This window comes from Vanellus vanellus, assembly GCF_965231255.1.
Source record: "Vanellus vanellus genome assembly, chromosome: 13".
Lineage (NCBI taxonomy): Eukaryota > Metazoa > Chordata > Aves > Charadriiformes > Charadriidae > Vanellus > Vanellus vanellus.
Window position 1 is genome coordinate 3,771,320 of NC_138918.1, and position 26,265 is coordinate 3,797,584.

A 26,265-nucleotide genomic window follows, 5' to 3' on the forward strand; every position below is an offset into this window, starting at 1 on the left:
CCCGGGCGCTGAGGCGCGGAATGGCGGCCACCGTCTAGCGAAGGGACCGCGCCACCGCCGCAGCCGCCGCCGCCGCCGCCATGGGCCGGGAGTCCAGGTGAGGGCAGCCGAGGTGCCGCCGCCGTGGCCGGCCCGAGCCGCGCAGGGGTTCGCCGCTGTCTCGGGTGGCGGCGCGGTGCGGGTTGGCTGCGTGGGAGGGGGGGAACAAAGGGCGGCGGCGGCGGCGGGCTCGCTGAGGGCCGCGGCGGGCCGCCACGGCAGGCCCCGGCGCCGGGCCCGCTGCGGGAGCGAGGAGCTCGCTCTGAGGGCAGGGTTGGGTGGCTCGCGGCTCCGGGCCGGCCTTTAGGGCCCCGTCCGAGGAGCGTCCGCGCTCCCCCGGGAGCTGCCGGGCTGCGAGGAGCCGTCGTGGGTCGCGGCGGCGTGTCCGGGCCCGGCGCGGGTACGAGCGCCCGGCTGCGGGGCGAGGCGGGGCGGGGGGTCGAGCCCGCCAGGCCTTTGCTGGCTTGCTTTAAAGTAATTGCAGGGGCGTAATTATCCGGGTAGGCTGGTTGGGTTAGATTAGACTTTTATTGCTTGTGTCTTTCTAAGTTTATGCATGATCCCGTATCTTTTGTCCTCTCGTAGCTGATACAAACACCTGATGATGAGGTGTTGTAACCGCCTCAGCAGTACCGTGAGCGGGTACGTTGTGTGGTTCGGGCGCAGCCTGTGCTGCCAGGTGATCTGGAGCCACTCACACCTACCGGGCTTTACACCAGCTCCTTAATTTGCAAGCGCTGTTGTGGCATATGTCTCTGTCTCCTGGTTTAATCTAACCATCAGATTTTGATACTAAAACTGTGACACAATAGTCCCTGCGTGCAGTTGTCCCTACCCTATAACAGCCCCCTAGATCCGTAACTGAGATGGATGCTGAGAGAGGCAGATGAGTTGAAATTTTAAAAACTGCCCTTGGGTTCAAATCAGTGATTCAGTGGCAAGCTGGGTACTCCCGTAGGTATGTCTAAATGAGTTTCAAACTAGCTGGGGCAGCAGTTGTTGCCAGCAGGACACCCGTTAGAGACTCGGGCTGCAAAATCTCCTGGGAACTGAACACCAAACTGCTGGCACTCAAGCTGGCAGGATTCCCTTGCTTGTCACAGTACAGCGTCTCCTCTGCTAATGACAATTTCTTTCTGTTTGGGCAAAAAATAATCGTAAAAGTGGGTTTAAAGTTGTGTTATTTTTCTGTTTTAATATGTACAAAAAGTTTTAAAAGCAAAGAAGTGGTAAGAGGGTGAGACTGAATGGTGGGGGGAGATGGGTGGGATGGGCTGCATGTGCTGGAGTTGATGTAAATAAATGTTCATCAGTCTGGGGCTTTTGAAACCTGAAATCATATACTCAGCTTTATTGCACACTGTAGAAAAAAAACTAAAAAAAAAATAATGTAGTTTTCTAAAACAAAGTTTAGAAAAGGGGGGGAAGCATGGAGCAGATCCTGTGGCATTTTGTAACAGAGGTGGGAAAGAAATTTGAGGTATCTATTGCTGACAGATGTTCTTTGCATTGAGTTCTACTGCTGATAGGCTGTATATGGATACCGTGCTGCTACTGTACTGATTCCAAATGTACATGATACCTAGATATACCAAAGTGCTGAAATAAACTGTATTATTTTTAGTGCCAATACTGTTGTAATACAACCCTGAGTGGCAATGATGGAAGGGAAAGAAGGACCTGGGGGGCTTGATGTCTTGACTTATTCTTCCTGCTTCCCGAGCCTGGTTACTAGGCTTGTCAGGAGAAAGGGTTTGTGGGTCCTGGGCTACAGGAGGGTGAAAAAGGGAATTATTCTGGTGTGGTGACTGAAAATCAGGAATTAGAGGAAGAGGAGATGGTCACAGTCGAGGTCCCTCTGTGACTTGTACACCCAGCTGAAGAGTTTCCTGGAGAAGTCCTAGCCCTACTCTCCCACAGTGTGGTTGGGATAAGAGAGCATTAATGAGGGGAGAAAAGGAGACTCCCATCTCCATCACACACCCCTCAGGCCTTGCTAACTTCTTAAAGCTTCTGTTGTGATGTTTGATGATGATATGAGTTTCTTTTGATGTCAGCATTGTAAAGGCATTGACCATTGCTGTGTCACATATCCTCAGGGTTTTATGTTTCTTTAATTGCAGTTTTACAGCTTTTCCATTGAGCAGAGATATAATTTACCTAGCTTACCTGCATAAAAATTATATATTGTATAAAAATCAACAAAGAACAGTTTTGTTTGGGTTTTTTTTTGAGCTTCAAAGAGTCTTCATCTTTTCCTATGTATAATGGAAATCAGTGGATTTCTGAAAAGGAAATTGTTCTTGATGTTCTAGTGTTCACATGATGTGCTTATAGTAGTACTCTAAAACCAAAACAAAAATATGACCTAGTAATCCCTCTAATTTCAGCATTGTTAGGAATATATGTATATTAATCAGTTTGGCAAGATGATTACAAATGTTTAAAAATGTAAAATGCCCAAGAAATTAAGATAAAGAATTCTTTCTGGCCTGTCCACCTAAATATGACAAATATCCTTTAACCACAAATTTTTCTCATGCTTATGTTCATCTTTTTTTGTGAATCTACGATGCAGGCATTATCGCAAGCGCTCCGCGTCACGTGGACGCTCTGGTAGCCGTTCTAGAAGTCGTTCTCCATCTGACAAAAGAGGAAAACGTGGAGAAGACAGACGCTCTAGAAGTAGAGATCGAGAACGTAGACGTGAGAGGTCACGCAGTAGGGACAAAAGAAGGTCTCGATCGCGTGACAGAAAGCGTCAAAGGTATGACTTATTAATTCAAATCAAAGTAGATAAAAAATCGCTTGTTATCTGAGTATTGATGTTCTTCCGCTGTAATTACTTTGCTGTTGTTCATGATAGATTTTACTATGCTTAATGTTTTGGTTTCTACCTGCTGGCACTGGTGTTTGTAAGCTCTTAGTGGTCTTGAGGATTGTTGGATTCCTATTACAACCTGTTCCTCAGTAGCAGGCTAAAATTACACTATGATCACGTGCTAAATAAATACAATTTTGTTCTGTGGCAGACGTTCAAGAAGTAGAGAAAGGGAACGGAGCCGAGAGAGAAGAAGATCCCGGAGCCGAGAGAGGAGGCGATCTAGAAGCAGAAGTAGAGGTAGACGGTCTCGATCCTCCAGTCCAAGCAAGAACAGGAAAACAGAAAACAGGTATTTTGTTCTCTAATTACAATCACTGTCATAGTGACAAAATACCGTAAAACTATTGGTAGCATGGAGGGAATCATTGGGCAAAGCTATGCAAAGCTTTGGTTTTTAGAACAAGGAGGATATCTGAGTGTGCTGTTATGATCTTTTCCCATTGCTTAACGTGTCTAATGTGGTTTGTTGTGAGAACATTTCTGTGAAAGGAAAAGATCCAAGTTGTGGCAGCTAAAACAGCAGTTAACTTTAAGACTGAGCTTTATTCTGAAAGTTTCGTAGTGCTTCATTGTTATCTCAGGTTCCACTATCAATAAGTAATGTTTTGTGTCCCAGCATGTATGCCCAAATTAATAACGTACAGGTGCTCTCTGGCACAGGCATTACATTGAAGTATAAATAACTTTCTTTAAATTCGTAAATTTGTAAGTTTTAGTTACCAGATTTGCTCCAGTGCAGTGTTCTCAGTGATGCGATGTATCATTTTCTTTCTCAGATAAAGCACTTTATTTCTTTGGAATCATACACAGCTTTTAAAAAATGCAGGCAGGGTGGCAGCAAGGGATCTATAAACAGCATTGCGGTGATGTCTATAACAGGAATTTTAAACTGTTACAAGTGCCACTGATTGTACCTGAGCTCAATGTTTCATCCATTCTTTACACAAAAGGTGTTCTAAAGAATGTAAGACAATAACCTTTGGAATCTGCTTTTTTAAATTATATTTGTGCAGAAAAACAAAATATACAGTGTAACATTTCAGAGAAGCTCAAAAAGTCTGCTTTGGTAAAGCCACCACCTGTTTATCTGCTGTTTCTTGAATTCTGTGGGTGTGCTTAGTGTTGCGATCGTTACGGATTTGTCAAGTACTAGTCTTAGGGGTTTACAATCGAATAAACTGTCTAGTAAATAAGACTTAGTAAAGAGGTGAACCTTGAACTCTCTTAGATGTTGACTTTAGAAATGTGTAAAAACTTACTACATGTCATGTTCTTTTAAATATATTTTAATGCAATTTTCAGATATAATTACAAACAGCACATGATCATGCTATAATGTAAAATGAGTGGGAAGTCCCTACATTGTAACAGCAATCTGTATAAAGAGTAAGCAGGTTGATGACAACCTAGAAACTGTGAGAAGCTGGACTCACAAAATCTTTTGGAATAAGTGGATGGTTTGTGTTAGAATAGCCCAATGAAAAGGGCGTAATGAGATTTAATTGGTTAAAGTGAATTATATATTTATTATCATGAGTTAGCACGTTTGGTTTGGATGCGTTTTTTTTCTTTATTTTTTTAAGTGGAAGCAAGTAAAGATAAGAAAATCTGATAGATGGGTTTTGTATTAAATGCAAAGCTGCATCTTACATTTGAGTTATGTAAATAGCTTTTCCCGGGGAGAGGTGTTTTTATGTCTTTCAGCCAGTACTGTATGCTCAAGGGGACATTCAAACTTACCTGGCAAGATGCTAGATCACTTTACCTTTCTCTAGAAATTCAACAAACAGGAAGTTTTTAGTATCTCTTTTCTAACTGCTGTCTTCAAGGAGGTGTAAAATAAACTGCAGAACCACTACAGTATCACTTGTAAGTGTTTTGGAAATGAAGTCTGCAACTTCCCTCTGTAAAGAAATCAGAAAAACAGAATTAAAGCATGTGAATCGGTGGGTTGCCATAGAATCTGCATTTCTGGTAGTTGGAGGGAATATTTCCATGAAATGGAAAGATTCTCTGGGAGGCAGCGTGCTTTGTAAGGTATTTGAAAACATAAACCTGTACAGGGTGTTGGTAGTTTTGTTTCTATCCAGCACATGTGTGTCCTCCCCCTGAGAAAAGCTGTGATGTTCTAGGAAATCTTTAATCTTATCTTTCAGATCAAGATCTAAAGAAAAGACAGAAGGTGTGGAAGTTTCCAAAGAAAAGAAAAAAGACAAAGATGACAAAGAAGAAGAGAAGGATAAAGATGCTACCACAAATACTGTGGCCACTGAGGTAGAAGCTTTTAACACTTACAAACTTCAAAGATAGAATTTAAACCAGGTATTAAGTTAGCCATAGATTACTGCATTAACAAAAGAAAACCTGTCCTTAGAGCTGGACAAAATCTCCACTAAATGAGAGAGTATTATCTTCAGTGACAGACTCTTGTCATGGGATATGCTTTCAGTTCTTGGCATAAGAAACATTCTTCTCAATTCAGGATTTCGAACTGCTTACACCGCAAACCACAGACAAGCGTGAAGGATCTCTCATTTTTCACATATTAAGTATCAATAAAGGAGCTGAAACTTTTTTTTTGGTCTCTGAACCCACACAGGAATGAAAGAACAAAGGGAGAGGGAAGCTCACTTTGCTTTGTTCTACGACATGAAAAGATGTGCCTCAATGAAGAATTCCCAAACTAGCGGTTTTAGCTAACTCTTCTAAACAGCATGTTGTTAACTAACCGTCCTTTGTTAATAGCAGCTGCACTGTCAGTGAGGGCTCCCCAGGCATATACCAATCACAGGCTTTTGTGCTGGAAGGACTTTTAGAAGTAGAGGGTAACATGATAATTCTTTAGTCTTTTATGGATCGATGGCTAAAGTGAGTTGAAACTCACTGGTGTGACCTACGATATTTTTTTCTGAGAAATAAAGGAAAGTTTAATTTGCTATTATCTTAAAAATTATATGCCAGCTACTACAATGAAAAAGAAAACTCAACTACATTTCTTATTAAAAAAATTTATAGTTGATGGTAGTATTTTTCATTTACTTCTGTTGTGAAGTTTGTGGGCATTGTCTTCTACGGCATGCTCACACAGCAGTTATATTTGTTTGAAGAAGCAGAGGCTAAAGCCAGTGGCCATTAATTTTTACTATTTGGTTGGTTTTTATCACAGAATTTTGATCAGAACAAACTAGAAGAGGAAATGAGGAAACGAAAGGAAAGAGTGGAGAAATGGAGGGAAGAACAACGCAAGAAGGCTATGGAAAACATAGGAGAACTGAAAAAAGAAATTGAAGAGATGAAACAGGGGAAAAAATGGAGTTTAGAAGATGATGATGGTATTTAACTTTTTATATATAACAGTTAAAATACTTTTGTTCCTAATATTTTTATATTGTCTTTAAAGCATTAATTACTCTTCAGAATGTGAACTATAAAATAACGAAGCCTTAAATCTGGTCATGGCTTCAAATGAGATACAATTGAGATTATCATTATTCCTCACACAAATCTCTCCAGTTTGTTATAGTAATAAAGTTGGAGTGTAATTATTTGGGTAGACTAATAATTTAACACACATGAGCACTTTTCTCTTTCCCTGTCTGTTTTATTCCCATCTTTCTTGCATGTATTAGATGATGAAGAGGAAACTGCAGAAGGTGAAAAAGAAGGCAATGAGGTTGAAGATGAAGAGCTAGATCCTTTGGATGCTTACATGGAAGAAGTAAAAGAAGAGGTCAAAAAGTTCAATATGAGAAGTGTGAAAGGTGGAGGTGGGAGTGAAAAGGTAAAATCACATACTAAGGTTTCTTATCTTTGTCTTTTAAAAATACTTTGGTGTTTTAATATCAAAATGGCTTTGAAAAAAAAGGAGAGAAAGTGCAAAAAGCAAGAAGTAAGTTAGATGCACTTAATGCCTGTTTGCCTTAACTTTTATTTCCTGGTGTTTTTATCAAGCTGTTTTATAAAGCATTATTCTGATAAAATTTCACTGAAGGAAGTGTGGGGAAAAAAATAACAGCATAATGCTTTCAGAAGTGCAAATATTCTGTGTATTTTATACAGTATGTTTTTTGTTTTATATAGAAGCACAGTAATTTTTCTTAACTGTTGTTTTAGAAAACCGGACCAACTGTTACCAAAGTAGTAACCGTGGTGACAACCAAAAAGGCAGCTGCAGAGTCAGAAAAGAAGAAAGGGGAGCTCATGGAGAACGACCAAGATGCAATGGAGGTAATGGAAGTGTTGTGTATTTCTACTATGAAAAGGCAATATGCCTCTTGTAAGACACATGAGAATGGGGATAGTCCTGGGCTTTTCCCATCTCTTAGGGGATAAACATTTAGTTGTTGAGTTTGCAGAACTGTGGTCACAAGATTTTTGATCTCTGTGCAGTTTCTTGTTACTTGTACTGTTTTTTTCAGAAATCGCCATCGCAGCTTTATTGTTCAGAGGCAGTGTTGTACAGATGAGAACAGAATGAGTGCATCAGGTTGCCTGACTTTGTCACTGTTCTTAATATGACTGGACTGGTGTGTCTCACATGTGGTGTGTGTTTGGGTCACATTACTGAAATTGGGCAGGCAGTCCTGGTGATCCTGTGCGTGAACGACCCACAAGCTAGGCTAGAGTGTTTATGTATGCAGCTGCTCAGTCTGCACGTTCAGTCACATGTATCTAATCTGAAAAAAATGGGGTTTGTGTGTTACATTTCTGCTGAATTTATTTGTAAATATAAATATATTAATTTCCGAAACAGCTGTAAGTTATGGATCTCAAAACACTTCATAAATTGTAATGAGACATCTATTTTAGAACAAATGAAAGGTAGATGTTCTCATTTTAGAATTCAGGAAACAGTAGAAAGGAGTTTGATTCTGCCTAGGGCTACAAAATGCTATGCCAAGTGATGTGTTCTAGTACACAGGACCCTAAACCAAATTTATAAGCATTTTCTGTTAACACGCGCTGTAAATAACAAATGTGTTTTAGTAGGAAGAGGTGGTACAAGTAGATAAATGTATGCTGCCCTCACTGGATGTGGCTTCACTGAAATAGTAGATCTCCCCCTAATCTTTACTGTGTGCAATTTTTTGCATGTTTAGCAGTGGCAGATCAGCATGAATATGGAATTTAAACATGGGGATTCTCGGGGATTCTCATGGAGCCATCTTGGTCAGGGATTGGACCCGAACTTCTCAGAATTACTCATCTGTGTCCAAGCTGCTTTTATAAAATACTTTCAGGAGGACATGAATATTGAGTAATTAATGTGTTTGTGTGTGATGTTTTACGCCTGAATAGTTGTTAAAGGTGTGGGTACTTTGCTGTCCCGGAGGTCTTGGAGAGACAGCCTTGCCCCAGGCGTAGGCTTGATACCCTGCTAGTGCTGTAGCTCAGCTAGGTCATGCTAAGCGCTGTGTTGCTGCAGTTCCAGTGTTAGTAGTACTCGACTAGTTTAAAGCTGAGTTGGGTGCGTCTGTTGGAACTCTGACTGCAGTGAGATGCAAATCGGTGGTAGGCTGTCTATTGAATGTACTGGATTTTTTTTTTTCTTTGTATTTTCCTCTTCCTATTTCTATTGTATGGCAGTGATTATTTCTGAATGATGACAAAGCTGGTCTAGTTAGTATTCATAAAGTCAAGAAAGTGATATGGAACATGGTGAAAGTTAAGGTTGGGAGAAACACGAGAGAAATAGATAGAAAAACATCAGGGCTTTTCTTAAACTGAGAGCGGGTTTTCAGTATCTGGTCTAATAGGATGAGGAGTAACTGTTGCTTCTGAGTAAAGTTCCTCTATGAATGAAAAAACAGAGCCTCTCAGAATACCATACACGCTAACTTACATACAAATTATAATTTACACAGTATTCCTCAGAAGAGGAGGAAGTTGATCTTCAGACTGCCCTGACTGGCTATCAGACCAAGCAGAGGAAGCTGCTAGAACCAGTGGATCATGGAAAGATAGAATATGAACCTTTCAGGAAAAACTTCTACGTTGAAGTACCAGAACTAGCTAAAATGACTCAAGAAGGTAAGGACAAATACAACCAGAATACTTTGGGTACTATTAAAGAAGAGTGATGGATTTTAATGTACAAAGAAACAGCAAATTCTTTTGGAATTTCGAGTAACTTGGTATAGCAAAACACTGAATCAGTTAGATCACTATTATTGATAACTTCATATAATTGCCTAGGAGGCTTTGATGGAAAAATTTACCTGAGTTTTTTCCGCCTACCTCCTGTATTGATGTGTAACAAGCTAAATGCTATTTTTTTGGTGGCGATAAAATCAGGGGGACAGATCAAGAATATTTTGATCAAGGCAGTAAAGAAATGTCAAGTTTGACTCTGTTGCAATGCACTCTTATTTCAGAGGTGAATGTGTACAGGCTGGAGTTGGAGGGAATTACAGTCAAGGGAAAAGGCTGCCCCAAACCAATAAAAACCTGGGTACAGTGTGGTATTTCCATGAAGATTCTCACTGCCCTCAAAAAGTAAGCAAACACTTTATGAACTATATCATATGTCAGGCTTGATTTTGTTCACTGAATTCTGTCATGTTCATGAGAAAAACCTTTTTCTTTGTTGCATAATGCAACATGCGTGTGTTTGTAGATGTTACATGGATAGTCATCAGAGTGTTTATCACTCAGTATTGAAATATAATTATGAACTATTCCTTCTGCCATTTGTATCGTGATTTTGCTGCTGATTTTTATGCTGTAGTTTTTGAATGGCACTGATATGTATATGTAGATATGAATATGCAAATTTTTTCCAGCATGACTTTGTGATTCGCATCTCTCAAACCCTGTTTTGTTCTTGAAATATCTTTTTTTCCTCTCTTTAAGACATGGCTATGAAAAGCCCACTCCCATTCAAACCCAGGCCATCCCAGCAATTATGAATGGACGTGACTTGATTGGCATTGCTAAAACAGGAAGTGGAAAAACTATTGCATTTCTGTTGCCCATGTTCAGACATATTATGGATCAGAGAGCCTTAGAAGAAGGAGAAGGTCCCATAGGTACAAAGCTTTTATTTTCAAAATCTCTATTTAAATAAATAAAACCTCAAGCATATGCTTTAGAAGGGTCTTTGGTTCTCCTCTTGGTTATAGGGAGGAATGCTTACTTACTAATGTCCATTAATGAGTGGCTTTTTTAAATTTAGTTAATGATCACCGTGCTAGTTAATGTTCTTTGTGATCACTGTGCTTTCTAATGTTTCTTCAAGAGTGCTTGCATGTCCATATATCTGGAAGGGAAACCTTACTTGTTTGATTTGGAAACTTTGACCAGATTTCCACCCCATCCTCATACTCTCTTAATTCTCTTTTTCTTGAAATTACATGTTTTAAAACATGTATCAGTAAATTGCTGTAAACATCAGTACAAAAGATTGATTTTTATTGTATATATAAAAACATCTCTTATATTACAATGTATGATGAAAATGCTTTGCTTTTCAGCTGTCATTATGACACCTACTCGCGAGTTGGCTTTGCAGATTACCAAGGAGTGTAAGAAATTCTCAAAGACACTTGGACTTCGAGTTGTCTGTGTCTATGGAGGAACAGGGATCAGTGAACAGGTACACAAAAGACATACCTTACGTGTCAAATAACTCTTGAACTTTGTTAATGTTACTTTTGCAGTGAATTTAGTTCCTTTCTCTTTCCCATAAACCCAGTACACTTGCAGCCTTCATTATGGATTTTCTCTGTAGCAATGGTAGTAATGCAAAAGCTTAGGCATTTGTACATAACTCAGCCTTAAACATACTGATCTTCCTGAAAATTCTCAAATACGGTTCTTAAAAGTTTCAGACTTTCTTTTTATCTATGTACTGAACACGGTAGTAATTAAACTATTAGTGGGATGTGATAGTTTGAAAGTTATTGAGAAGCTATATTTTTATGAGAGTTCCCCTCAAGATACCATGAGCCAGAAAATGTTAACTTTGATTTATTGCATTATCACACATTGCATGTTAGAGTCATTTAGAGATTAATTTCAAGTCTGCCCTCTCCACCCCCTGGGTTTGTGGAAACAACAGAACTTTGAATTTCTGTGACTATCTGTGATGGAACATGGTTTATTTAGTTTCAGTTGTCCCTGATACAGCATGTGACATTTCTTATAGGCCCTTAACTGTACAGAAGTCATATCCCCATTATAACTGTTTCAAGTGATAGTAACTAAGCGTGTCAGAAGTTACTCTTTTAGAAAGTAAAGTTTTCTAAAGACTTAAAGAAATTACTAAGTAAAATCTTCACATAAACAATTCACGTTAGTAGAACAGCTGTATTAGTGTATCATGGAATCATGGAATTTTCAGAGTTGGAAGGGACCTCTAGAGATCATCTAGTCCAACTCCCCTGCCAAAGGAGGATTGCCTAGAACACATTACTCAGGACTGCATCCAGGCGGGGCTTGAAAATCTCCAGAGAAGGGGACTCCACAACCTCCCTGGGCAGCCTGTGCCCGTGCTCTGTCACCCTCACTGTAAAGAAGTTTTTATGTGTATTTAAATGGAACTTCCTATGTTCCAGCTTGTGCCCATTGCCCCTCATCCTGTCACTGGGAACCACTGAAAAGAGTATGTTTTCTTTTTTGCAAGGTGATACATGTTTGGGTTTTTTTGAAAAAACAAAACAAAACAAACAAACAAAAAACCCAAAAAACAAACCACAAAGCAAAAAAACCCTATTCTAATAGTTTGTTTACTATGTTTAAAAATCAGATAGCTGAACTCAAAAGAGGTGCTGAAATTATTGTTTGCACACCTGGACGTATGATTGACATGTTAGCAGCTAACAATGGTGAGTATAAAACCTTTTCCTATGGAGAACTTTTAATATTTGTTGTGTAATTCTAACAAATTCAAAAGATCATGTATTTTGATAAATGGTCTTATGGAATTTTCTTATATCTCTTCAGGCTGCACTGTCTAGCTATTGAGAATATATAGCACTAATAATAGGTTTTATCACGTATTGGTTTGACTTTTTTGGGGAGGACAGGAAATATTTACATTCTTGAAGAGTTTCTGAGAATGTTTATCGTTGTTAAAATGTGCTGGTCCAAATTTTTTAACTTCAAGTCATTTAGAGAAAGGTTATATAACAGTTGCTTATTTTGTCTGCCCGTTGATCTTTTATTATTGTTAGCGTAGCTCAGCAGTTACCTGCTTTTACTTAAGAGTGTCTCACTCTGCCTTTATCTGTTGGTTTTAAAAAACACAACAGACAAAGAAGCCCTCCCTGAATAACTGTTCAAAAGTAAAAGAACTGACCTTACATCAAATATTCAGATTGATTAAACTGAGCCACTGCAGCTTTAAGAGGTTTTGTCCTAGTGTAACCATTGCATGCTTATTAGATAAAGTTTTATTATTAAATTATTCCACATCAAAACCTCTACTAAACTGTTGACATTATTTAACTTCTGTGGAAAAAGTACCTTCAAGACATATAGAACTGGGCTTCCAAGACTTAAATCGTCAAAGGTAGGTACATTAATGCTGTTCCCAAGTAATTTTACAAAGTTATTATTTGGGGATAAAAGTGTTAAGATGTTCAATAGATGCATAGATTTTAAGAAATATTTATTTTGTTCCTTAAGTATGAATTCCATATCTTAAAAAAAATGCAGCGCTAAATCTAAAAATTAGTTTGAGGATTCAGCTACAATTTGCTGAAGCCAAAAGGACCAAATTCTACTGTAGTTTGATAGGCACAAGTCTGAGTGATAGTTGTAGAAAATGTGAAAAATCTGTTCCATTCTGAGAGCATTTAACAGTATCACTCCACAGTTGTTTGGAACTGAATGTGTTCACGTGTTTATATTGTTTGAGAATAGGATTCTTAAATCCTTGAGTTAAATCCTTCTCATGAAAGGGAATCTCTTAGCTATTTGTTTGGGAAGGGTGCTAATTATCCTGTCCATCATAATTTAAAAATGTTCACAGATAGATAACTTGCTTATTTTGTTTCCAGCTGTCCCAGAGTTTGGGGTGGTTCTTAATTTTAAATTTAGTAGTGTTACTGGGTAGGTTTAAGTCTATATATATTCACTTTGAAAAGACTGCTTACTCTGTTTTATGCATATTATTAGCAGTTAACTAGAATTAGTATGATTATCCTCAAATAGTTATTTCTAGCTCCAAGGAAGCATTACAGATTATATGTATAAAAGGAATTTTTCTGAGGCTGCAACAGTTAGCACTGGACTTTGCCTTCCACACATGCGCTGTAATCTCTAATATGTTTTTTTCTAGGTGGCGCTGTCAGATAATGGCTGATGTGGCTCCTTGCTTCATCTCAGTCTTAGTTTTATGATGTGTTTTGGCGAGGGCAGTTTTCTGAATTTTACAGGTTCTTCTGGCCCTATGATGGTATGCAAGAGAAGAGTTTGACAAAATAAAGGGCCTTGTGCATACTTACACATTTCCCAGAATGTATATGTGATTAAAATGAGAACACTAAAATTCACATTTAGTGAATTTTTTTAAAAAGTAATTAATGTCTTTGGTAGAAGATAGTGAGACTATATAACATTTTTTAAAAATTATTCCTGAGGGAAACTAGATTTCCTTTTGATTTTGTTTCCCATGTGTTTTTTCCTCTCCTTTCACAGGTCGGGTGACAAATCTCCGTAGAGTCACATATGTTGTACTTGATGAAGCAGACAGAATGTTTGACATGGGTTTTGAGCCTCAGGTAATTAATGACATGAGTGATATTGCCAGAAGATGTTATTTTCCACTTAAAGGATTTGCAATGCTGTGTTACTATTACACTGCCAATGAGAGTTCAAAAAGATGTGCTGCATATGGATGACAGTTTAAACCAATTCTTTTTCTGTTGTCCTCACACGCTTTGTTTTCAATAATTTTTTTTATATAGCTTAGATTTTTCTCTAATATACTATTTATTTTTTTTTTTTTTTACACACTTGTTTTGGATACTTGTGGCCATACTGTAGCCCTGTGTAATCCCTTGGTGCAGGTGTCATATCAGTAGTTGTAGCCTGCTTATGAAGTCTTTGACGTCTCCTGGCAATGTCATGCAGGAATGAAATGTTGGCAATGTTGGTGACAAATTACTTGCTGGCAGCTTTAGACATCCATGACTCTTTCAGTTGTCATCAGGCTATATTGTCCTCCAAAACTAGGAAATTTCCTTTATTTTCTCTCTTGAGCTGTAGGGTTTCTGCTGCATGTCTTTTAATATTTCTGCTGGGCTGTTGTCAGGTTGCATATTGCCACTCAGCTTCCTTTTAAATCCAGCAAGTTTTGCCTGTCTTCCAATGCCAGCACATAGGTCGCAAGAGGAAATCTGTAAAGAAACGTTCTGCAGTCTGTGCAGTGCAGATACCCCCTGACTTTAAAGATGACAGCTCTGTATGTGTATGAGGTTCAATTACAGCACTTGGGTATTAACGGGGAATGTTCTCTTAAACCAGGTTATGCGCATTGTAGACAACGTCAGGCCTGATCGTCAGACTGTCATGTTCTCTGCTACTTTTCCCAGAGCTATGGAGGCACTAGCTCGGAGAATCCTAAGTAAACCTATAGAAGTGCAGGTCGGAGGCAGAAGTGTTGTCTGTTCTGATGTGGAGCAACATGTTGTGAGTATCACACGTCTGCCTCGCTTATCTTCTCATTTGCTTGCAAAACATCATTTCCAGCAATATTGAATATAAGCCAATATACCTACAGAAGATTATTGAACCTACCTATAAGCCAACATACCTACAGAAGATTTTTTATATTATTTATTATTTATATTATAAGCCAATATACCTACAGAAGATTATTGAACTTATTAAACATGAACTCGGAATAAACTTAACACCCTAATTTGCAAATGCAATGTGATCACCTTTTTTTTAAACTTGGTTTTATACCACTAAGCTGAACAGCAGTTTTGCCACTAGCTGTGGAAACAGCCTGAAAAAGTCATCTCCTGTTCCTGATTTTTCTTTTTATGCACCCTGAATGTGTTTAATGACTTAAGATACAATTTATACTCTTTCTATTTCGTTTTTGTATCTCTTTCTCCAGATTGTCATAGAAGAGGAGAACAAATTTTTGAAGTTACTGGAGCTACTGGGACATTATCAGGAGAAAGGATCCGTTATCATATTTGTAGATAAACAAGAACACGCTGATGGGTTGTTGAAAGATTTAATGAGAGCCTCTTATCCTTGCTTGTCTCTTCATGGAGGTAATCTGCAATCTTAAGGATTTATATTAACAACTCCAGACTAGGGTATTGGTGTTCGGTAGTTCTAAAGAGAAGTTACTTCCTGCCTAGTACCAATTATTTCTTCCAGAGCAGGTTTTGCTTTATAATTGGGAAAAGTATTTGTTTCTTAATTTGAAAAGTCATGATAGTTTTCCGTAATTGCTCTTTATTGTTCCCTGTGAGATGCTATGAGATGCCAAATCTTGTCTCTGTGCAACAGGGTTGTGTCTGAGAGTTAACACCTCTCAGGGAATATTGCTAATAACTACTTGCTATTGTAGAGTAGTGAATGCCACTGGGGGAAGTTTATATGATATTTTTATTTGAGATTCCACAACAATAGCAGCTGTTGTTTCAGTTTTCTGCTGTCAAGTAGTAATATAATGGAAGTAGTTTAGTAGCAAGAGGAGGAAATCTCTTTAGAATATTGTCCATCCCAGAGTATTTTAAAACTTTCTATATATAATGCTCTTAAAAATGCAGTAACCAGTAAGTAAAAAAAACACCATTCATTTAGTGCCACAATGGAAAAGGGAAAAATATTCTTGCTGTTCTGAGATTTGTGTTGCCTTTAGAGAACAGACAAATCCTCCAGATGAGGTCTCGATTGAGTATAAGAAGTCAAATAGAAAATCATATTAAAGAAACTTTTGAGGATCTTGGTATGGGAAGACATCTTTTTGTAGTGGAAAAACTAAAAGTTTTGTTATTCTGGAAAATAGACTAAGAGATTTATTATTCTGACTAATGTATTTTGCCTGTAAAAGTGTGAATACACTGAAATTTTATGTACTTAGGCTCTCAGTTGTTTGAAGTCGGAGGATCTGTTGACCTGTGTCCAAATTCTTTTGGCTCAAAGCAGAGTTTTATAACTAACTATTTTGTCTGGTTTCTTGCAGGTATTGATCAGTATGACAGGGACAGCATAATTAATGATTTCAAGAATGGAATTTGCAAACTTCTGGTGGCCACATCTGTAGCAGCAAGGGGCTTGGATGTAAAACAACTGATGCTGGTGGTCAATTATAGCTGTCCCAACCATTATGAAGATTATGTGCACCGAGCAGGCCGAACTGGACGAGCCGGCAATAAAGTAAGTATAATTAGTTGACTGGTTTGGTTATTACTGAAAATTTTTCCTTATTTATTGCTTGATCAAGGTATTCTCAAGTGATAGCTAGAGAGGGAGTAATTTACTTGATTGGTGGGAAGAGGTTTTTCCTTTAGGTGCATCTAAGGTTTTTTTAGTGGTCACGTGTAAAATATATTCTGAATTTTAGCACTATGAAAGTTGGAGATTACATGTTCTTCTGATGTATGAATGCTCTTTTAAATCCCATTTGTGGCTGAAAGTTTGGGTGTTTTTCGCTGTTGGAAATGTGCCCCACTAAATTTATAAGATTTTATTTTCCAAAGTTTTAGCCATGACAAGATTGAAAAGAAAGACTTCAGTTTCTACCATCTGTGGTTGATTACCTTTGTATCAGCTTCCTGGGAAATCACATTGTTCCTTCTACATTCCTGCTAAAAAAAGTGTATGCATTAATATCATGGTTATTTTTATTGACCAGAAAAACAGCATCTGTGCAAGGGTGCTTCAGTAAATTTAGAGATAAAGTGTCTTTAGAGATTTTTCTTTATTATCTTTTAAATTAATTTTGACCAGGGGTATGCGTATACATTCATTACTGAGGACCAGGCGCGGTATGCTGGTGATATCATTAAGGCTTTGGAATTGTCCGGGAATCCAATTCCTACTGATTTGGAGAAGCTCTGGGCTGACTTCAAAGACCAACAGAAGGCTGTGAGTAATTCTTTCTTCTGTAGTAGGCTTTGGTCTGGGTTTAATGCATACACACGTGGGTCCAGTTGCACACTATACATACATGAGTCATCTCACTGACTTCCTGAGAACACATATGTATGCTTAGGTAAGTGTGTAAGTGTTTTCAAGATTGGGATCTTGAATGTCATTTATGGGACTGTTCTTGAGAATTTAAGTATTGTCATCTGGTATGTGATAGAGGAATGCCTACTGTATAAGGGGCACTTCAGCTTTTATCAAAATTCACATAAAAGATAATGAAGTCCTTTCACAGAATTTGTATTGTTATTTCTAGAGTTCTCACCATCCAAAGATCTTGCTCGTGCTGAGAAGAGTGACTTTGGAGTTTTTCCGATATAAAAACTGGAGGTGTTTTTTTTTAACTGCATTTGAAAAGCATTTAGAATGTATACTTACAGAAAATGGCAATTGCGTGTTGTTTTCTGTCTGCTGAATTAACATAGCTTTTTTATTGCACTTCATTGTAAAATACAGTTTTTAAATTAGAAGAACTTTCTAAATGTGCTAGGATTTGTTTTTTAAAATAACTAACTTCAAAATTATTTCTATAATTTTATAGTTATGCCTATCGGAATTGGGCTTTTGAACTTCTAAATATGGAAATACATGTTTTTTTTTCAGGAGGGAAAGTTGATTAAAAAAAGCAGTGGATTTTCTGGCAAAGGTTTTAAATTTGATGAAACGGAACAGGCTTTGGCTAATGAAAGAAAGAAGCTACAAAAAGCAGCTCTTGGCTTGCAAGATTCAGATGATGAAGATACAGCTGTTGATGTAAGCACTTGAAAATGAGATTTAAGTTGCTTAAGGATTTCCAATATATTTGTTTTTTCTGCAGTAGGTTACATAACACGTTGGAGAATGCATGGATTTTTGTTAGTCCATGTCTTACACTACTGACTTAATTAGTTAAATTCCATGAGTATTCTTCGATATAAAAGGTATATAGCTGTGAAGGTCAAGATCTATGAAGATCTTGAAAGTTTATTCCTGACTTACTGGTATTTTACACTTAGTATATGTAGTTATGTAAATGTCACAGGAATTCTTTTCTTTGTAATATTAATCTTGCATAATTAAATAGAACAATTGCCCTCAATTACAAACAATTTTTTACTTGCAGTGTTTTAAAGAAATTCATAGTAGCCTTTTCTATTTTTAAATCCTTAGTAGATTCCTTTCTTAATGTTTGTTAGTCTCCTTTTTGTGACCTTGAAAGTAAACACTATGTTCAGACTTTTTCCTGATTAATAAATCCTCTGTTCCTTTTGTGGAGTTGTAGTTCTGGGCAAGCCTCTACCATTTATACAAGATTTATTTCTTTAAAAGCATGTAAACTAAATGCACCTTAGTGTTTTCTTTCTTTAGGATGACAAGATTCTCTAATGGTAAATGCAGTGATCTAATGATTGTTATTTTCTTCAGATCGATGAACAAATTGAAAGCATGTTCAATTCAAAGAAAAGAGTAAAAGACATGGCAGCACCAGGAACTTCAAATGCTCCTACACCATCAGCTGGGAATGCAGAAAAATTGGAAATTGCTAAGAGATTGGCTTTGCGAATCAATGCCCAGAAGAATCTTGGAGCAGAGGCACAAGTATTGGTCCCCTTCCACTTTAAGGTCAGGCTCTTTACAGAGCAATTTTTTTCTTTTTCTTTTTTTTTAGTAAAGGTTGTTCAATTCTTTGTTCTGTGGCTGCCTTTTTACTTAGTGTTTCTGCACACTAGTAACATACTGCATTATTCGGCTCATTTGTGCTGGGCTAACTCAGTTATAAGTTGTAGGATTTGTAATTGAGCTAATATGATAATCAGATTTAATACAGAACTGGAAATGCTTTGTCTGCCCTGGCAAAGAGTTAATTAATTACTGATAAAATTACACAATTAGCTTTTGTCAGCTTTAGCAGAGTTGCAGGACATCTTTCTCTGCTGAAGCATGTGATATACAATCCATGTAGATTTAGGTTAATGTGGTCTGGAATGTGCAAAGGTATTTTGAGCTGAATACAAAAGACCAATAAGATCTTTTCCATGCAGGTGTGTGAGGGGAGTTACTGAGAGGAAGGAAAGAAGAGAATGAGAAGTTTGGAAAATGTACTTGTTGAGTGGACAGTTATATTGCATAGAAAGCTTTAATGAAATCCTTGTTGGTTTATATAGGACTTCTTTTGGCTGCCTTGTTCTCATAATGTCATAATGACCCTTTTTTTTTTTTTTTTTTTGCAGGATGTGATGCAGCAGGCTACAAATGCTATCCTGAGAGGAGGCACAATTCAAGCTCCTACTGTATCTGCCAAGACCATTGCAGAGCAACTGGCTGAAAAAATCAATGCTAAGCTCAATTATGTACCTATAGAGAAACAGGAGGAAGAGAAACAAGATGGAGGACAAAATGAATCCTTTAAGAGATACGAAGAAGAGTTAGAGATCAATGACTTCCCACAGGCAAGTAACCATTTTGCTGGTGTAAATGTCCATTATTTAACAAAGGCTATCTTCATAGTTTAGACCACGATTATACCAATAAAATATTTTGTCTCTATTTCTTATTATACCTAATTGAAATTAATACATTATCTGCAATTACTTCTCAGCTTATAGATATGCAATACTTTGGACATATTCCAGAGAATGTCAGAAAAGCAAGAGTTCCTTATCATATGATAATCTTTTCATGCTCTGCCACTGACTTCCCTCATGTCCAAATCTTTGACACCAGCATTTTATTTCAAAGGCCATACTACTATGACTGGTACTGCTCTTTGCTTTTTTTATTACCTGAGTATTTTTGCCATTCAGAGCATTGCTGCTCTAGTCTACCTCGTCTGTTATTTTGAGGATTTTTATTCCACAGTGTCAAGCACAAGTTCCTTGTATTTATCTTTGAGGTTCTCCCCAGGTTCGCCTTATTTTATCAAGTTGCTGTGTTGTTAGTTCATTACGCTTCCCTCTCAGAAATCCTCTTAGTTCTTATCCTAAGCAGTTTCTCATTCACAGAACATGTTCTAGGATCCTTCTAAGCCTTTAAGGATAAGCTTGCTAGGTACAAACCATTGCCTGCTCATAATGGCTGGACAGGTAACTGTTCTGTTGTCTGCATATGTGTGTCTGCAAATAAATAAATTGTAGATCTAAAGATAATTTTTTTTCAGAGCTGCACTAGAAAAAATAGCTCTCTCCTGACCTTCTTTTTGTTCTTCAATATTTTGCAATATCTTCTCTAAAACACTGATGTATATATAGCAGTTCATCAGTGAGAATCATCACTGCTCATCATATCCCTGGAAAATCTCTGTGAGGGAGAGGGACTCATCATGTACTGTATGTATATGTAATACTGAACACAGTGCAGGTCTGAGATGGCAGAGAGAAAGATAAAATGATCGCCTGCAGCAAGAATGACAACTGACTGTGTAAGCTGTTTTTTACAGAAGTGCTACACTACCATTCAATACCATCACGTGTAAGATACACAGAGGGTAGCCTTCCTCATTAGGGGTGCAGTCATTTCTGAGAGTCGGATTAATGCTGACATGGTACCTCTTGTAGAGAAAATATGTAACAGGCAAAGTTTTGATCCAGGGACATACAACTTGTCTTTAGAGGTTGTTTTCCAAAATTGTCTTCTGGAAAAACAATGGTATGTTTGCTCAGCCTACGAAAGCTGAGAAACCAAACAGGGACTGGAGGGGATTGCTCTTCCCTTCAGAAATGGCTTTGCCTTCACGCCAAGGCATTGTGAGCTTCTCCAGTCTCTTCTGAAGTCCTCTAACTCTGAATGCCTGAGTTCACCACAAGAAAAAAATTGACTTAATCTACAAGTAACTTGCAACAATCTACTAGATACTTTCTAGTAATTTCACTGGATAAATTAATGGGATGCGTTTATCATAATGAAGTATTTTTGAGGATATTGTAGAGATTTGGGGCAATTTTTACAGGGTTCTGAAAAAAAAACTGGCAGTGTTTATTCCTTAGGCTTTATTTATGGAGGTTTTAAGGTTTACTTATTTTTGTCTTTAACCAATGAACTGTATAGAAATAAGTAGCATTTATTTTGTTAAAGGGAAGTACTTGCAGCTGTTAGCAGTATATGTTTGCCCTTGAAGTCTATCCCTGTACAAAAAGTGCTAAATAAAATATTTGAGTGCAGCTTCAGAAAATCACAAGAAAAAATGACAAGTTTTAAACTTTCAGTGTAGCAAACCAGAAGATCTTTAGAGTTCTTGCTTCAATAGCGCTATGCATCCATTCTCTTTTCTCCTTCTTCCATAGCTTTATCTTGCTGAGGCAGATTTTTTAAAATACACTTGCATCAAAATAACTGGCTAAAATTTCAATCTACATTTTTAAAGTAGAATGCAATGACCGATTTTCACAGTGCAGTGTTCTTGTTGTTTGTCTAAAATGTCAACTGACCTTTGGATTGTCATTTTGTGTGATGCCCTTCTGCTTCTTGATCCTCCCATATCCTTTACCTTACAGACTGCCAGATGGAAAGTTACCTCCAAAGAAGCGCTGCAGAGAATCAGTGAATATTCTGAAGCTGCTATTACAATCAGAGGAACTTATTTCCCTCCAGGCAAAGAACCCAAGGAAGGAGAACGAAAAATTTATTTGGCTATAGAAAGTATGTATTCTTTTTATAAATGTTTTAATGAAAGGTACCACTCTAGTTTTGTAATTAGACATGGAATCTCTGTTGTCATAGTGTTTGGATGCTCAGTTACAGACCCACTGTAGTTACTTTGCAAATTAATATAATTACTAAAGAAACAACTATTTATCTTAATACGCTTTGTCAAATGATCCATGGAAATCACGGAGATGCTTCTCCTGACAAGACTGACCTGCCACAGAACAACAGCAAACATGTATGGAATCAGTTTGGAGGAGAGGGAAAAAGAAGAACAAACAAACAAACAACAACAAAAAAAAACCAGAATAAGCACAAAGATTTCTGTGCCAGTGTGAAATAAGGAAGAAAATGGAATTGTGTGGGTTTTAGCTCTTAAAGGTATAAGAAATTGCATCAACTACAACAAAAACTTTGCAAATCTTATAATGGTTGAGTAGTTTTTCACAAAGAAACCTCTAGTCTTGGGTATTTCTGAATAGTGTAATTTATGACTGTCTGTTTTAAATATCTTTCTTAAAACAGCACAGGCTACCTGTGGCAGTCTGTACAATATTAGAGTTTTCTTAAGCAAATAGTTACAAAATACAGCAAGTTTTACAGTGTCTCTGAAAATAGCTAGCAGTGTTTATTCTCTAGGCTTGACATACAGAAAGTGTTTAAGGTGGTAATATTTTTTTGTCTTCAGGTGCCAATGAACTGGCTGTACAGAAAGCAAAGGCAGAAATCACACGACTTATAAAAGAGGAGCTCATCAGATTGGTGAGTGGAATATCCAGAACATAGAGGGAAAGTGCCTTAATTTATGCTTTATGAAACTGATTTCTAGAAATGTTGACACTGGCATACATTTTTATTAATATTAGAGACTGGAGCCTATAGATCTCAAAAACACTGTTTCATTGTGAACAGCCTAGAAAATACATGGCTATGTTCAATCAGCCAGACATACGGCTATTAGCCAGCCAGCAGATGGAGATAACACATTAACAGAGCTTTTTGACTGAAGACCCCTTCAAGAGTTGGTCAGAATAAATTTCCTAATTTCAGCACCATCAGGCAGGGGGAGGGGAATTGTTCACCTCATTTTAATACTTTATATGTGTTGAGAGGTTTGTTTTGCCATAGCTTTACAGCATACCCAGCTAATAATCAGCTGTGTTCAGTGCACTCTGTTTTCAAATAACAAATTGTCTTGAGAAATCCTATTTTGAATTCTCTGGCTGAAGAACCCTCGGCTTTCTCTAGAATAACCTGCAGTGATACTACATTAGACTTGACAGTATCTTTGTTTGGCTTTTTCTCTCAAGTAGCCTTTCAAATCAGCATTCGATTCCAGTGGTCCTGTGCTGCTAAGCCATTATTGATAGTTTTGTTTCTTTTTCAAAATTGTTGACCTCCCCGTAAGAACGTTTTCCAAAGGAAGGAGATTGCTAAGGAACTGCTTATTCACACGTAATGTGGATTTATTGTCAGTGGGGTTTTATTGCAATTCATTTATCCATTTTCACTTTTAACTGTGATTATTCTCTCCTTTATTTGCAGCAAAATTCATACCAACCAACCAACAAAGGAAGATACAAAGTTCTATGAGTATTTGGAGTTATCTGTCTGCCAGTGGCTGGTGCGTGAAACTTTGTGGCTTCTGTTGTTTTTGCTGTTTACACTGCTTATTGTAAATTAAGAATTTTTTATTTTGTCTTGCGGACATTTTTTAACAGAAAATTGATACTTGCTGAGACATCTTAATTCTCTCCACTACAGTTATCAGTCTTAAAGCAGACCAGTTTTGGCAGAGCATGATTTAATTTAAAAGTGCAGTTTATATACTTTTCATCATAAAGAATATAAAATAAAATATATTTTGATTTTCCTGACAGACTATACTGTTAAGTAAATTAAACAATGTTGGGATTTGTGTTGGAAATTGTTAGAATGTACCTGCTTCATATTGTGGGCATGGTTCACGCCATATCAGTTTATACTGGAAAAATGATAAAATACCCAAATAAAGGCAGGATTTTCTCCTGATCCGTAGCATCTCTCTGGCTGGTTCCACACACTTTGTTCCCTGTACAAATTTTCCCCTAAGGTCAGAGAGTCTTGCAGTGATCAGAGTAGAGAATTTTATCCAGAAATACTTGAGGTCTGGTTTTAAGATCTTCTTACCTTTTTCATGTCCCATTTTGTCTTTATCATCCAGGTAACAGAATAACTCTTTGGGGTTTTTGTAAAGTGAAATGTTTTGTAGAATGAAAATAGTTTTCCTGTTTTTTTCTAAACATCAGAATTTTAGGATTTGATTTTTTTCCTCATTCTCTAGCATAAGAATGAAAGCCTGTTTAGTTTAAAAAGAAGTTCTCAGAAAAAAGAGAAACCTCTTTTGTAATGAAATATGACTTTGTCCGTTTTTTATAGTGTTCTTATATATACATTTAATGTGATTTTTTTCCCCCAGGGTTGTCGTCTTTATTACTGTTAGGACATGGCTTTAAGTAAAATGAATAATGATATTTATGAGTGAATTCCACAAATATTGACTATCATTGCAGTCAATAAGCTACTGGGATAGGCAAGACCTTTCTTTTTGAGGTCTCATCCCCACCCATTAATATTCACGATGGACACTTACTACTCTTAAGCATTTAACTTTCCTATCTACTTATCTGGAGCCTAAGCGGTAGCAATTTGAATCGTCTCATTCTAGCAGCTGCAAGACTTGCAAGATGATGACTTTCAAAAGGACTTTTATAGAAAGCTTTTCTTACCTGACACATTGAGAAGAAATGTGTCATTTTAAAACAGCTGTGTATATACTGCTTTAACCCTGGTGAAGACAAATCATACAACCTGCATCATGGCTGTATAAATTCACAACTTGTCTTTCTCAACTTCAGGTAATTTAAATGACTTTCTGTTCGCATACAACTGTCTGTTACTCTAATGTCAGTGTGTACCTTATTTGCAATACAGAAAAGGAAAGTAATGATTATACCAACTTAACAGTATACGTTTAGGATAAGAACACCCATTACTTGCCAATATTTATACATTTAGTAGAACAAAGAGAAGCAGCACATACAATAACACTTCTCAAAATTTAAAACAGAAATCTCAAACTAAAGCCCTATGGTTCCCTTTAAATAATTCAGGTGTCCTTCTGTTAAGAACTGGGTTTTGATGTGTTTCATACAACTTGTTTGTTGAATTGTCTAACTTTTGACAGTGTCCCCCCAGAAGAGTGACAGATTTGGGTGTATTTAATGAAGAGCACTTTCAAGTTTGGACAGTCTGACACTTCCTTAAAAATCTTCTTTCAAAATGTTCATATATATATTGGTATCTTCTAAAAAAGGCATGATGGAGACATTTTTGTGATTTCCAGCTTTGCACTGTTGGACTTCAGAAATGCAACAATGTATAATCTTAAACTTCCTGGGGTTTTTAAATGCAATGTCAATATTCTTATGTTTTTTTAATTCTGGCAAAAATAAAAATAATTTCAATGTATATTTTTCAGAAACTGTCTTTCTGAATAGCTCATCTGTTTTCTGCACTTACATTGCTCTTGTGTTTTTTCCTGTGACAGTTAACCTTGTACTTTTTGGAGTAGGGTGATGTGCACAGTAACTAGCACTTCTGTTTTTCTGCTAGAAACGCAATGAGATGCAGCTCAGACTCAGTTAAGAAAGTTGCAGTGGAGGTGTTTGGATACATGAAAAAAGGAGAAGAAACTCTCAAATTAACAAATACACAAGGAAAAAAGAGTGGAAACGAGATGAGAATAAAAGTTGGGAAAAAGACACAATTAAGTAATGAAAAATGTTATATTTGGTGCTTTCCAAGTGTGTTCATGGATAGAGACAAGATTTTTATAAATGTCACAGTTTGGCTGCTTTCCAAGGAGTCTCCCCTGGACAGATTCCTGTCACCAGTGGTTGGAGGAGCACAGGGATGCTGTATTTCTTTTTGTATTTCTTTTTGTATTTCTTTTTGTATTTCTTTTTGTATTTCTTTTTGTATTTCTTTTTGTATTTCTTTTTGTATTTCTTTTTGTATTTCTTTTTGTATTTCTTTTTGTATTTCTTTTTGTATTTCTTTTTGTTTTTCTTTTTGTTTTTCTTTTTGTATTTCTTTTTGTTTTTCTTTTTGTTTTTCTTTTTGTTTTTCTTTTTGTTTTTCTTTTTGTTTTTCTTTTCTTTTTGTATTTCTTTTTTTTTTTTTTTTGCATAAAACAAACTCTGCTTACACGTATTAGTTATCTGCCCAAGGTGATATGCTACCAGCTTTCTAGGTGACCTTATGCTTTCAGCACTTGAGTAAAGAGTGGTATTCTGGGTGGATGAGTGATACAAGTATTTGATACCGGATCATGAATGAGTTTTTCCTTGCATTTCACAATGCTATGTTGTCACCATACAGTGGTGGTGGTGAGAGGTGATGCTTTGGAGGTGTTGCTGTTCTCAGGGAACAGGACACTGGCACTTTTAGGTGGCAGTGAAGTGGGAGAGAACTGCTGCATAAGTGAAGGTCTGTGAATTGGGAACCAGAGATGGTGAACACCAGCAGCGGCTGGAGGCAGAGAGGGGGAGGCCTGTGCTGCT

At 37.3% G+C, this 26,265-nt stretch overlaps 3 protein-coding genes across 8 annotated transcripts in view; 2 read left to right on the forward strand and 1 right to left on the reverse strand.

The window, feature by feature from the left end:
• Positions 1-25,184, forward strand: DDX46 (DEAD-box helicase 46). Of its 5 annotated transcripts, none has more exons than XR_014269661.1 (24): positions 1-97; positions 2,618-2,806; positions 3,072-3,212; positions 5,080-5,197; positions 6,090-6,255; positions 6,553-6,704; positions 7,037-7,150; positions 8,788-8,953; positions 9,298-9,418; positions 9,776-9,951; positions 10,396-10,517; positions 11,670-11,748; positions 13,565-13,647; positions 14,393-14,557; positions 14,994-15,156; positions 16,077-16,270; positions 16,844-16,981; positions 17,645-17,794; positions 18,446-18,643; positions 19,252-19,470; positions 21,511-21,655; positions 22,350-22,423; positions 23,207-24,558; positions 24,888-25,184. XR_014269661.1 is itself a non-coding variant. In XM_082489871.1 (24 exons), exons 1-23 carry the CDS (start codon positions 81-83, stop codon positions 23,252-23,254), a joined length of 3,138 nt encoding a protein of 1,045 aa, XP_082345997.1. In that variant the 5' UTR covers positions 1-80; the 3' UTR covers positions 23,255-23,285; positions 24,120-25,184. The 5 variants fall into 5 exon arrangements, 4 of the variants coding, with proteins under 4 accessions (XP_082345997.1, XP_082345998.1, XP_082345999.1 ...); XM_082489871.1 differs by having other exon boundaries at positions 23,207-23,285; positions 24,120-25,184; XM_082489872.1 differs by having other exon boundaries at positions 23,207-23,285; positions 24,369-25,184.
• SAR1B (secretion associated Ras related GTPase 1B) overlaps positions 1-26,265 on the reverse strand; it is a 186,680-nt gene that overhangs the window by 50,791 nt on the left and 109,624 nt on the right. The window lies entirely within an intron of this gene.
• The window catches only part of LOC309677144 (UPF0461 protein C5orf24 homolog), a 19,500-nt gene continuing 17,673 nt past the window's right edge, over positions 24,439-26,265 (forward strand). For both annotated transcript variants that reach the window (XM_082489877.1, XM_082489875.1), the window contains exon 1: positions 24,439-24,558. The gene's annotated coding sequence lies outside the window, so the exon portion shown is untranslated. The remainder of the gene's footprint in view (positions 24,559-26,265) is intronic.

Excerpts from the sequence above, each read along its gene's own strand:
- DDX46 (XM_082489870.1), top strand. Across the intron at positions 5,198-6,089 it reads CAAATACTGTGGCCACTGAG|AATTTTGATCAGAACAAACT; the intron begins GTAGAAGCTTTT and ends TTTTTATCACAG. Across the intron at positions 13,648-14,392 it reads ACATGGGTTTTGAGCCTCAG|GTTATGCGCATTGTAGACAA; the intron begins GTAATTAATGAC and ends CTCTTAAACCAG.